At 42.1% G+C, this 13,709-nt stretch overlaps 1 protein-coding gene across 8 annotated transcripts in view; it reads right to left on the reverse strand.

Moving 5' to 3' along the window:
• Fggy (FGGY carbohydrate kinase domain containing) overlaps positions 1-13,709 on the reverse strand; it is a 399,645-nt gene that overhangs the window by 152,397 nt on the left and 233,539 nt on the right. For 7 of the 8 annotated variants that reach the window (XR_013091912.2, XM_076862364.2, XM_076862361.2 and 4 more), the window contains one exon: positions 7,936-8,039. Coding sequence is in view for 7 of the 8 variants with exons in the window: in XM_076862364.2 (XP_076718479.2) it covers positions 7,936-8,039 (104 nt within the window). In the remaining variant the exon portion in view is untranslated. Of the gene's footprint in view, positions 1-7,935; positions 8,040-8,122; positions 8,269-13,709 lie in introns of those variants that run through there. The other variant, XM_076862369.2, reaches the window with a different exon arrangement.

Genomic DNA, 13,709 nt, shown 5'->3' on the forward strand with positions numbered 1-13,709 from the left:
ACACCACAGAAAAATGAAGACTTTTTGTAGGCTTCCCTTTTATTTATGGGTCATGTCCTAATGCCCAAGAACTGTAGCCCTGCCTTCCAACATCACAGAAAATCTCACAGCTAGGAGTGGTATGGAAACCTGAGGAACATTCAGTTAATTTTATCATGTAGCCAGATGATAGGAGCATAAGTCATGAAGACCCTGAGACTGGTCTGTGTGAAGTAACACTGGACAGCTGATCAATTATTGGGTGGGTCAGTCTATCAAGGAGAGAAGCTGAAGTCTCACCAAAGACTGGATAGTTTATACGTGGTATCTTCCTTTAGCTGCATAGTCCATCACTCCTGAGAAATCAAACTTGTATGGTATAATTTGTTCTTCAGTAAACCTTTAGGGTTGCTATCTAATATTGTTTTATCTGTTCTTCTGCCCATGTATTCATCCAAATTTTATTGGACATCTACTGTGTGTCAGGTATTGTGCTAAGTGCAAATAAATGGAAATATCATTGTGTTGTGATATCCTTCTGTTACCTCCCCATATAATTGGGGCCATATGCTGGTATCACCCCATAGCATTATCTAAAAGATGGGTACTGAATCCATCTGTATTTCAAACATCACTAAACTCAGTTTTCTACAAGTTTTAAAGATACACTGTAGGAGTTAATTTATACAATGTGTCTATTATCTTTTAAATTAAAAAAAAAATTAAAAAATACATGCTTTAATCATCGGTTAAATGGCAAAGTAGAAACCACCCCTATCTGGTTCCTGGGGCAAAAAATATGAAAATATAATTAGCCTATGAAAAAGAGGCATCTGGAGCACACAGAGAGTATGGAGGAGATGTAAAAATGAGGGGCAACAAGGCAAATTAACAAAACCTCTGAACTGAGGGTATGTAGCACTCACTAAGCTCGTGTGTGTTGAAACACTAGGCAGGTGTGTGATGCTCAGTGAGTGACAGTTCTACAATGGTTGTCTTCAGCCTCGGATTCATCCACACTGCACCTCTGGAAACGCACAGATCCTTCCATGACTGCTTGGGAATGCTCAGCAGTCACAGAATCAATCACCCACACAGCAGATGAGTGGTAAATAGGAAAAGGGAAAAAAGTCAATGTGGTTTTCATTTCATGCTCTTCTACACAAATACAAAACGTCTTCATGAGTTGGGAAGTCAGCTCCATGTTTTCAACTTGCCTAATTCAGCACTTGACCATACAGCAGCAGGGAAAGGGGGGTGATGAACTAGAGAGTCACATAAATACTCTCTTCCCAGGGGATGATAGCCACAGGGATGCTGTTTATTTTAATTGTTATCATTAGGCTGGTGGCTCTTGAAAGGCAATGGTTTGGGAGACTGGGGAGAAAGGAAAGTGGGAGCACTGTGGTCTAGCTGTGGCCTAGCCCAAACTCTGCAGTTTTCATCAGGCTTTGGAGAAGATGAGACTTGTAATCACTCTCAATCACACATACACTCAGTCAAGCCATCCCACAGCCTGTCTCATCTTTTTGCAAGGAGTTCAGAGTAGGAGCTCCAGAATCCAGCAGCCTGTGTTGCAAACCTATCTACATGACTTACTATCTACGTCACCTTGGGGAAGTAGTTTGTATCTCTCAGTCTCAGTTTCAGTCCTTATAAGTGGATAGAATAATACTGATAATTGCATAACTTTATTAGGGATGAAAAACACTTCCAAATTTGTTAGACTGTGAGAAGCAGACAATAAATATTAGCTGTTACTGTTACTGCTGCTAATTTTCCTCCACCAAGGCAGTCCTCTAGAACTTTCTACCCACTACATCCCCTACTTCTCTGTTTCCTTGGGAGGAGAACATGATATTCCCCCCCCCCCCCCCCCCGCTGATCATTAGGAGGAAGCTGAAATATGGCTGCCCCACTGATTCTTTCCTCTCCTTCCATCACTGTTCCAGGCAAGTTTTAGTACTCTGCAGAGGGTTGGGCTCAGGACAGATATTAGGTAGACTCAAGCCAGAAGCTCTTGTTTCTGATCTTCTGAGAGGCTCTATTGTGATCCTGGTGGGCTTTCAGAAACGTGGGGCCAGAGAGCCCTGCCCAGTTTCTTTAGCAATGGAATGGATGGATGGCATAGCAACATAACTGTTTGAAAAACTGTGAAATTGCCTTCCAAAGTGGTTGCACCATTTCATATTCTGCCAGTGGCATGTGAAAGTTCTAGTTCCCCATGTTCTCATAGTTGGCTTCAACTATTATGGTAAGTGTACACGGATCTCACTGTGATTTAATTTTCATTTCCCTTTTAAATAATGATGTTGAGCATTTTTGACTCTTCTAACAAACAGACCATGTCCAGTGTCCTCTGTTTTAGGGGAATGTTTTCTTCAGATGGTCTGAGGCAGATATATTGTGCCATTTGAGAAATGACCTAAAGAACACGGTTTTAACAATGTGGCACATTCTGAAAGGAGGCTTCTCTCTGGCTGGAGCCCAAAGACACTGGAGTTGCAGACTCCCAACTCTTTTCCCAGCCAAGCTGAGGTCAAGATATGGAGCCAGTCAACCTAAGTGCATCTTATGAGCTCCAGCAGGAGGAACTCATGCCCACCTTTCAAGACACAGGGTAATGGCAGGGTGAGAGATAGGAGGGGAATAAGGATGGAACATTCCAGATATCTACCTTGGTGGAGGAATGGTGAGAGTAGAGAGTGGCTCATTTCTTACTGAAGTCACACTGACTTAAAACTATTCAATTAAAATCTTACTTCCCAGACAGGTCAAATTAACTGCATAAATTCCCTGGTGTGGGAGGGCAGAGGTTGGTGATGGGGAGGATAGGCTCATTGCACCTTAGATTGGGGGGAGGCTTCTCTCTGTCAATCAGGACTCATTCAACAGAAATAGAGGATGAATGATGACCCTAGTGGATGAGAAAGGAGTGAGAGAGACTTGATAAAATACAAGTACTTGCACACTTCCCTCAGAAAAGATATCCAGCAATGTGGCCACTAAGCATCCACTGTGCACCCACTGCTGCACTAGACAGGATGGGCCCAGAGAAGGCACAGGAATCATGGACCCTCTAAGCAAGTCAGTTTCATCTGACATATAAATTGGATTAAAAAACACAAGAAGCACAATAACAATAGGATATATATATATATATATATATATATATATATATATATATATATATCACAAGAGCTACAGAATCTACTGAAAAAGGAAAAAAGTATAAATGAATATTTATTAATTGCCTACTGTGTACTGTTTCAAAAGTGATTTTAGGGATGTATTTAGAATAGTGTCTATGATACTGTATGAACTATATAAATGACTGTGGATACTGTTGCTATTGTTATTCCCCCCCCCACAGTATTCTCTTTAGTTTTTTAAAAAGCTTTATCTAGCTATAGTTAGCATTCAATAAACTGTACATATCTAAAATGTCTGACTTGATGCTTTGACACAACACATATCCAATGAAGATATAACCAGAATAAAGACAAATATATACATCATTTCCAAATCTTTCCTGTAATTTTACTGTAATTCTACTCTCTTGGCCCTCATTACCCATTCCCCCATTCTAGGTAACCACTATCACCCATGTGATATGTGTCATTATGTGTTTGCATTTCCTAGGTTTTAAAATAATGGAACTGTATAGTTTCTACTCTTTTTTGGGGGGAGGGGGTCTTGCTTCTATTACTTAACATCTTATGATTAATCTATTTTATACCTTTGAGATGGTTTGAGTATAGTTAAAGTGTGTCCCCCAAGGGTTCATGTGTTGAGAGCTTGGTCCTTAGTATAGCAATGTTAAGAGATGTGAGACCTTTAAGAGGTGGGTCCTAGTGGGAGGTCCTACTGGCCCTTTCTCATGCTCCCTCTTACCTCCTCTCTCCCTCTCCCTCCCCCGACTCTCATGTCTCCTTCTCCCCTTTCAATATAATGACATCTGCCATTTGGTGACTCAGCCAAAGGAGTCCTCACCAGAGCTGAGCTAATGCCAGCTAGTACCATGCCCTTCAACCTCCAGAGCTATGAGCTAAATGAACCTCTTATCTTATAAAATACAGAGCCTCTGGTATTTTGTCATCTTATGTATTTTGTGTCCCAATCTCAGAATCAACCTTGTCCAAGACATCATGATTCTCTTTGTTGGATCAGGGTATTAGAAACCAAGATCTGGGCATGGGGTGTTCTATTACCCACATTTAACAAATGAAGAAACTGAGACACTAAAAGATGAAGTATCTATCTAAATTCACAGTCAGTAACAGGGCTAGCACAGGGGCCCACATCTTAGAGATAACAACACTATATTTAATATTTAATGACAACACTATATTTGGTATTAATCAAAGGCCTGATTAGTATGTCTTATGTTCAAGTATAGTGCTAAACTATTTACAGAGATTACTCAATTTAATTTTTGACATAAATTTATGGAAAAATACTATTGCCCACATTTAACAAATGAAGAAACTGAGGCACTAAAAGATAAAGTATCTACCTAAATTCACAGTCAGTAATAGGGCTAGCACAGGGGCCCACTTCTTAGAGATTCCATGGCTGTGCAGTGACAGAATCACTAGCTGTATGTTCACATAAAACCCTCATTTCTAAATACACCTAAATAGGTGCAGCAATACTCCCCAGCTCTCCTCAGGCATTGTTCTGCACAAGCCTTACCTCCTCCACACCCCTCCCAGCTCTGCCACAGGGTTTTCCCCCCACCTGACACCTAGCTGGAGGACAAGCTGCCAAGTTCCAACCTGACCTGACAGCTCCAGAAGCGGTGTGCTGGAGCAACAGGGATCATCTCCATCTGACCCTGCGACTTTTCAACCTCTGGCTAACCCCTGCCGCGTGTTATCCTGGGTTTTGGTGACTTGGTAGTAATTAACTTTGAATAAGCAGCTCTGCTTTCATGGAGTTAAAAAAAGAACAGCATTTTTTTCCTTCTTAATTAAATCATCCCTGAGGAAGATGAATGTGCAGCCCACACTTGTATCTTCTAAAATATCAAAGGCCTGATTAGTACGTCTTATGTTCAACCTCAGGCTTTTTCTCCAGATTCCTGGAGGCAACAGGAACCTAGAGGTAGGGACCTTTTCAGTATATACTAATACTCAATTACTACTTGCTCATTCATTCACTCATTCATTCATTCCTTTTGGGTGATCTGAAAAGAGCAACTTGGATCAAGCATAAATTGTCTCTGGGAATTTTGTCTCAATTAACCCACTGAATTGGAAACACCAGAAGTGAGCAGACACCAAGAGAATTCTTTAGGTCATGTTGAAACCACTTTTTGGAAAACCTACAGCCCCTGAATTCTGTTTGGTAATTTTTTCCTGACAGTGGTAGTTTTATTTGCCAGAACCACAACAAAGGGGGTCCTTGAGTTTCCCTGGGAGTGTTTCTCCAACCTGCACCTCCCCTAGACCTCACAAAGGTGTGATTGTTGCTGGCATGCTGGCTCCCAGCACCTGAGGGAGATCAAAGGCACTCTCTGTTCCCAGCATGACCACAGTCTCGCCCTCATGACATAACATTAAAGCTAGTGATTAATCCCCTTGGCCCAGAAGGTCCCTTCCCACTCCCAAGTACAAAGCAGGGTGGGGGTGGGGGCTGTTATTTCCAGTATAACACGACATAATAAACTGGCATTTTATGGCCCTTATTCATTGCAACCAACTGTGGCTGCCCATCAAATTCGTTAAAGCCCAAACAGTTGCTTCATGTGAGCATTTTATGTCACTGGGAAACTTTCATAAGAATCCCCGCCATTTCAGTCTCCTGGTGCCAGGTACAGATGGAGCTAATACATGCTCTCCAACAATCCTGCAAGACTGGCACCACTCCCCCAACTTGATGGAGGAAGAATCTAAGTCTCAGAGAAGTTAAGAGGCTCACTGGGGTCATGGGGCCAGCAAGTGGAATAAGCAAGAGTTCCTGTGCACATGATGACCTGTGTGCCCCTGTTCCTCACTCCTCTATGGCCATGTGGTGAGCAGGCACAATACAACAGGGCATTATGGAGTGTAAACATTGGAACAATGTACAGCAAAATTTAAGTTCTTAGTTCCAGAATTTAATGTCTTTGTGATCTTAGGGAAACTACTAGTATCATCCCATGAAGAGACAGGCTGAGAAGTGGAGCCTCACAGAGTCACCTGTATTCATTTAGATCTGCTTTTGATTAGAAGCCTGAAGAGAATGGAGTAAAAATGCTTGAGACTCAGATTTGACAGGAAAAGCCAGATTTGATGTGTCCCAATGAAAATAAGGGATGAGTTAAGTAGATTTAAACTGGTCATCAGTGAAGACAAGGGAACAAGGGTAGACCCATATCAAGGGAAGTAAGAGCTGGATGGCTGTTTGGGCACTTTCCATCGGAAGAGAGTTTAGGCCTCTGTGGATCTCTGATTCCAAGACAGCTAAGCTTTACCACAGGATGCTGAAGGGGAAGAAGGACGTGGGAACTTCTAAACTTGGTTAAAGAAGTTCCATTTAATGCCTCACCTAGAGTCTAAAGAAATACAAAGAAGTGTATTTGCTTAAGTCCAGCCCAAATGCCACCGCAGGAGGCCTTCTGCAGCCCTGGATGCCTCCTGGCAGTCAGTCACTGCCTCCTTCCTGCCAGATAGCAACAGGGCTGATAATCAAGAGCCAGCCTTCCCAAGGGGCTCATGCACCTGAGCACTCACACTGCCTCGTTCCAGCCTTGTTCCATCCTCCTACTGCGAGGGACTGCCATCAGACCCCACAAATTGCAGGTGAGGAACTGAGGGAGTTGAGTACTTTGCCTATGGACCCAGGCTTAGAAGGGGGAAAGTGGGACTGGAAACCAATCTGGCTGGCCCCACTATCTTGACAACATGGGAGGCCATAGAATGCAAAGTGCCCAAGCTTGACCAAATGGTCAGTATCCTAAGTTCAACCCAAATCTAATTGGGTCTTCATATCACATTGTAATATCTGTTACAACTCTGTCTCATCCATGGGTGGGCCTATGTCTTCCTTATGCCACAGAGTTTAGCACAGGCAGGATGTAAGAGCAGGAATCAGTAAAAAAGTAACTGCATAGATATTTACTCAAAGCATCTACTCAGTGGTCCCTACAGTCCCTGAACAGTTTCACACAGCACATGATTTCCTCCCTAGCTGCAGACTTCTGGCTCTGGGCTGTGTCCCACTCCACTCTCAGGCTCATCTCCCTGCTCCTCCCCCTCTTTCCCCCTCTATTGTACTCATCTGGGAAAAATCCAGAGAGTCGTCTATCTCAGTTTAACAGAGTAATGACTTTTAAATAAAAATATGGTAGAAATGGGTACTTATCGAAATGGAATGCTTTCAGACTCATGCATTTAAAGAAGATATAAATTTTAGGGCAGGCACTAAATTTTAACTGCAATCTTGGAGAAAGCCTTTCCATTAATTCATGGAGAAAAATTAACAAAGTGAAAATTGCTTATCAGTGTTCTTTTGAAGTCATGATACGCAGCCTAATTCTATAGATCATCAGGACGCTCCCAGGGAGATGGATTTATATTGATGGAGAAAGGGCTCAGCAGCCAAAGAAAACAGACACCCCCACCTTGCCAGGGACGAGTCAGTTGCCCCTGAAAGAGAGATGGGTCTGGGAGAGCGAGGCTTTGCCCTCGTGGACCCTACTTCACTCCTTTTGCCTGGGTTCAATGGCCAGGGTGGATTCAAAGGCAGACTCAACCCTTTCATGCTTTTTAAGACTTTGGCCCCTGGAAAAAGAGCAGGCAAATATAAGCAAGGTTGCAGGAGGGAGGACCAGGCTTCTGGCCAGACACGCACAAGGGGGCAGGAGGGGAAACTGGGAAGAAGAGGAGCAGAGAAGGAGCTAGCAGCTCAGTATTTCCCCCTGAGTTGCCTCCCACCCTACACGGTGGCTTTGCCCTTGTGCCCCACACTCACCCCCATGTGACAAGAAGATGTTCCACAGATGACAGCCAGCCGTGACGTCACTGACTGTCCCTCACAGATGAGGCCATGACCCCTCACATCTGCTCCAATCACTCCTGTGAGAAAGTAAAACCACAAAATCATCTTAAAAAAAAAAAAAAGGAAGGAAGGAAAGAAAGCTAAAACAATCATAAAATACCTTTTAAAAGCCAAGCAACATAGAGGAAGAGTCTCGCGTGTAGACCAATTTCAAATACAAACCAAAGAGCATACTCCTCTACCACAGGAAAACTAGAAAACTCTTTCTGTTCTTGCTTTGCTCTGGTCCATGCATGGCATGTGACAGTTAACTGTACCTATTTACATATTAGAAACAGTGGCTGTCCATTGTCTTGTGCTTACTAAATACCAGCACTATGCTGTATATTTAACCGGTGTGATCTCATTTGAGATTAATACTGTCAAGTGGATGTTATTAATGTTAGAGACAGACATCAGAAAAGAAACCGAGGTCTGCAGAGGTTCAGTAACTTGCCCAAGGTGGCATCGGTCATAAGAAACAGAGCCAAAAGGAATCTGGTTTAATGTATCATATGTCAATCTCAAAGAAGGCAAAGCAAAGGTGGTGTTTCATGACTGAATCTCTTCAGCATACTTATTGCAGAGCTCCAGGTGTAAAGAAGAGGGTGACTGAGAGGTAATCCTTTAGTTTAAAGATAGCCAGTAGCAGAGTTTCTCATATGTGGTAGAAACTCAGGCTTTTCCACACAGACTATATTCCTGATACTTGTGAAACAAGTGAAATTAGATATGATCAGAGTTAGTTAAAGCTATTCTACCTTCATTTATTCAAATATCCAACAAGCACTTTCTATGCAGTAAATGCTATGCCAGGCATGAAGTGGGAGCCATGAGCATGCAAATGTACATAACTACAACAGGAGGCAGGTGAAATAAGCTCGAGGCAGGGCTCAGATGTGGATGCAGAGAGAACAGATCCAGCCGATCTCAACAGCTTCATGCATGGCCTCTCTGTCCTCAGACTCCAATACTATATGCTCTTCTGCACCTGCTCTTCTGTTTGCCTGGGATGCCATTTCCAACTTTCTGCCAGGCTAGCTTCTATTTACTCCTAAATCAGATGTGACTTTCTCAGAGATTCCATGATCCCCAAAGGAGTCTCCCTGTTAGATGTTTTCATGCACCATTTGACTTCCCCAACAGAAGAGGCAGTGGTAGTTTTGAGACATCACATGCTGTGAGCCCCTCTTCTATAATGAAAGCTGCAGGAAGCTGGCATAGCCTTGCTCACATGCTTAGCAGCCCTTTACACCATAGTTGCTAGCTCAGGGCAGAAAGTGAGAGTACAAATGTTTGGGGATTCAAGGATAAAGAAGACAAGGCCCTGCACTCAGGATGCTTGCAGCCTGGTGAGGAAAAGAGAACCCCAAATGATCACATAGAGGGAACCATGGAGGCTCCAGGGTTTCCTCAGGCTTTCAGTCCATGTGGAGTTCTGCATAAGTTAGCCAGGTAAAAGCCACAAATTCCTGGATACTGAAGGTACTAGTTGCTCATGCAAGCAGGTCTTTCTAGAAAGTGGGATCTAGGGGCCACAAACAATCTTCTTACAGTTTTCTAGATTTTTTTCATTACTTCTTCCAAATTCTACCTTCTGGATACAGCAATTGGTGCACCTCTGCTATTGTTCAGAGGCCCAGCAGTAGGGGGAAGTACAGCTCTTCCAAACTTTCTGTGTTGGTTATAATAGCAAACAGGCGTTTGAGGTCTGAGACTTGAGCCTGCAAGAGTCCTGGGCCCTATCTGTTTTCAGAACAAGCCCCCTGTTCTGCTTGGTATGGGGGGGCGTTGCCCCTGCAGACTGTAGTTCCCAGACTCAGTCAAGGTCAGTCCTGCCACAGGGCTGGAGGAAAGGGAAGGCCCAAACAGACCTCCTCTTCCTTCTCTGTCTCAGGTAAAGGCCCAGGAGTGCTGTTTCCTTCTGACTCAGACTCTGCTGGCAGGGTGGCCACAGCCACAGCATCTGCTGGGGTCCACCACTCTCAACACCACCTCGTTCCTTTAACTGCTGGCCTATGGAGACAGCTGCTCTCTAGCTTCTCGCTCTTTCATTATCTGATCAACATTTTCTATATAAAATTCCCTCTTTTTTATAACAATAGTGATATCAATAGATGTTGTGGTGGTGGTAGATGTTTTAGAGGTACAGACAGATTTACTTAGGAAAGCAGACACACATTCCAGGAATGTGGGCTCTTTTAAGAGTGAGAGAGGCTTTTGGGGTAAAGGAAGGAATACACATTCAAGGGAGAATGTGGGCCATCTCGAGAGGGAGAAACAGCTGAGATTCCTTTTATAAGCACTTAGAGTGGCTTATGCCTCTCTGGCTGGACCCTGAGTGAAAGGTTCCCCATTCAGGACATAAGGAGTTCAGGACAGGAAGAAACTTCAGATATGAGCTAATTTTAACTGAGTTCTTCTTGCATGTTCTCCTTAGACATCTCATTTTATTCTTAAAACAGCTTACTAATGTGACTGTTATTATCCTTACTTTACAAATGAAGAAACTGAAGCTTAGAGATGAAAAGAAACTTCTTCAGGGTCCCAGGGCTCCCAAGGACAGCACTGCAATTCATTTTCAGGCAATCTGACGCCAAAGTATTTGTTCTTCAACACTAAGACTGTAGGTTTGTCTCCAAAACAAAACCCAACATCCAAGCAATTGATGTTTATTATCTATACATCTCAAAGTACTGAGGTCTTAAGCTTCTGATACTGAGATCCCTGACAGAAAAGGAGTTGACTGCTTTTAGCCCACAGTGCTATAAATCAACTCATGGTTTCCTGAGCAAGGCCCGCATTTATTGGCTCCACTCATAGGTATAGGCAAAGTTAACCTTAGAGGGTCATTCAATTTCTATAGACACGTAAAAATTGAGGAAAAGATAAATGTGTGGGTAATTTTCTTTTGCTTCTTTTCTGGTTAGCAGACTCACTGATTGACAGATTCATTCATTGATTTATCCATGCTAAGGACCTAAACAGTAGTGAGTTAGGATGAAATAAGAATGGAATTTGGAAACATATCTGCTATAGAATAAAGAAAACAACAAAATCACTGATTGTTCTGATACTAAATGCTAAAAAATAGATATTTGATCAATGGTAACCGTGTCACCATTACCACTACCATCACCAACGTCACCAAACCACAAACTTTCTCTCAAGTCAACTGCATTCTTCCTTTGTTTCTGGAAAACATATTAGAGACTGAAGATAGGCTGGATTCTATGCTAAGTCCTTAAATATTCTCTCATTTAATCTTTACAACAACATCCACTAAAGGTAAATATTCTTTATTCCCTTCAACAGAGGTGGAAACAAAGGATGAGAGTAACTGGTCCAAGGTCATGCAGATATAGAAAGCAGTGCCAGGATTTGATCTGTTCTTTCTGACTCCAAAGCCCATATTCTTTCTATACTCCCTTACTCTATGATGTTATAATTGTCTTCTAAGAAGGAAATATATTTGGAAATGTCAGTTCACCATGGAACATAATGAATGCACTGGACTAAGAAAAAATCAGAGTTTTAACCCCAATTCTGCCACAAGTTAGAACTAGTTCCCTCATCTCTACAATAGAAGAATGGATCACAAATGTTGTTATTTCCTCAGCCATTCTCAATATAGGATACATAGAGTGTGTCTTCTGATATATCAGGTACAGTGGCTCCTCACCAGAGGACAAGAACAAAAAGTCCCTCTCCAGATGCTGATTATCCGGTCCCAAGGATACTTAGGTGACCACCAGTCAGGTTTGCACAGCACCAGCAAGAGGCAGGCTTGCCCAGGTTCCCCTCCTGGGAGGTTCTTGATGCTCTGCCTATTATTGCCCCTGATACAATAGAAGTATGTGGGGGTTGCTCTCAGTGACCACATGAATCCAGGAGCTGATAATCTCATTTTCCTGTGTCCCTCTAGAGCCTGGAGTGGTTAAAACAGGCCCATGAATGAGCAGGGAAAGCAAGAATAGTTGGGAGGAGCATTCTCCTTTCTGAATAACCACATTTTACCATCTCTAGAAGATTCACAGGCTGCGCATGTACATCAGGAAGCAATTCTCTAGATGAGATTTGACAAGTGCAGCCCTGACACTGCTGGGGCCCCTCACAGGACTGTACAAGTGTCAGTTCGTTCTTCATTCCTCAAAACGTTTAAGGAGCAAAATTAGCAGCAGAAGAAATAGGCACCAAAACAAAGTGACATATTCAATTGTCTTTTCTCTGAATCTTGTACAACAACCAGCTGATGGTAGTTGCTCAATAAATTTTTGTTGAATGAAAAAATAGTAGAAAAACAAACTTACTAACTTGCTCATATATTATATTATTCTTATTTATTTATTTCATGTCAAGCAACACAATATTTTAAATGTAACCTTTATTTTACTTGTTTGTATGTGTTCTGAGGATTAAATCCAGTGCCTTACCCATGCTAGGGGGAGTGCTCTAACCACTTAGCTACAGTCCCAGCCCAAACAACACATTTAAAAACAAAATTTAGAGGGAAAGTTTGAAACTTCATGAGCAGCTTTTATTCACCCTTGTGTGCTGTCTCCCTCCCTCCCTCCCTCCCTCTCTTCTATCCAACCATCTTCCCTTTTTTACAAACATTTATTGAGTGCCTACTATATTTACATGAAAGAAAAAAAGGACTTTGCAAATGTTATGATTAAAAGCATGTTATCCTGTAATTTATCAAGCCATAGCAGCTTTGAAAACTTTACAGGGTTATATAGAAGAAAAGCATCCTAAGTTCTAAAATTTGTGTTATAATTATCTCCCACTTTATAGCTTCATAAAGTGCTTTATAGCTTGCACAGCATCCTCAGACACTGCACCCTTTATTTAATATTTAGAAAAACCCTGTGATACATGTGTTTTATTTCCAGTTCATGGTTGAAAAAAAAACTGAATTTCAGAGAGGTGAAGTAATTTTGTCAAACTTATTTAGATACGAAAGAAGCAGGAGAAGGGCTCAAACCAGGATATTCAGTAACCCAGTCTGATGTGTTAGCATCTTGAAAAAGATTCTCCTGAAACAACCACCTCAAATAGCTGCTCAAAAGATGACATAAAGTATAAAAAGAATTTTGAACATTACTTAAGATTTTATCAACTTGAGACTTGAATCAGCTCTTTGAAGGAATGAGGGGACTGATAAAGTATATCAGATGGGCTGCTTGACTAAGCTGGCTAAAGGGTTGGAGTCCATGGAGAGGACACTCTTTATAGGACAGCAGCTCTGTGTTTGCAAAGCCTGTGCCAATTGTGCAGTCCCAGCAGGGCAGGAATTATAGCAATGGCATTTTCTCTGCAGAGAATGTAAGGTTAGTCTATCTAATGGCAGACCTAGAATTCTGTTACGTTGACTGATATTCATTTATATAACAAAGAACATAATATACTTGGTTGGCATTATGGTGAAATACTTAAAAAACTGGATTCATTCATCATGTGACTCTGGTTATGTTTCCTGTCTTCTTCACACCACAATTTCCACATCTTACCATTTGCATATGTCTCTTCCTCATAGGATTGTTATACAACTTACATGTGTTAATACATGTAAAGCACTTAGCTACCCAACAGAATGATCTGTGAAGGTAGAAATGTTCTATATTGGCATTTTCCAATACAGTAGTCACCTGCCACACGAGGCCACTAAGCACCTGAAAGGTGGCTAGCACAACTGAGGAAGTGAA

The sequence above is a fragment of the Callospermophilus lateralis genome, chromosome 7 (assembly GCF_048772815.1).
Source record: "Callospermophilus lateralis isolate mCalLat2 chromosome 7, mCalLat2.hap1, whole genome shotgun sequence".
Taxonomy (NCBI): Eukaryota; Metazoa; Chordata; class Mammalia; order Rodentia; family Sciuridae; genus Callospermophilus; species Callospermophilus lateralis.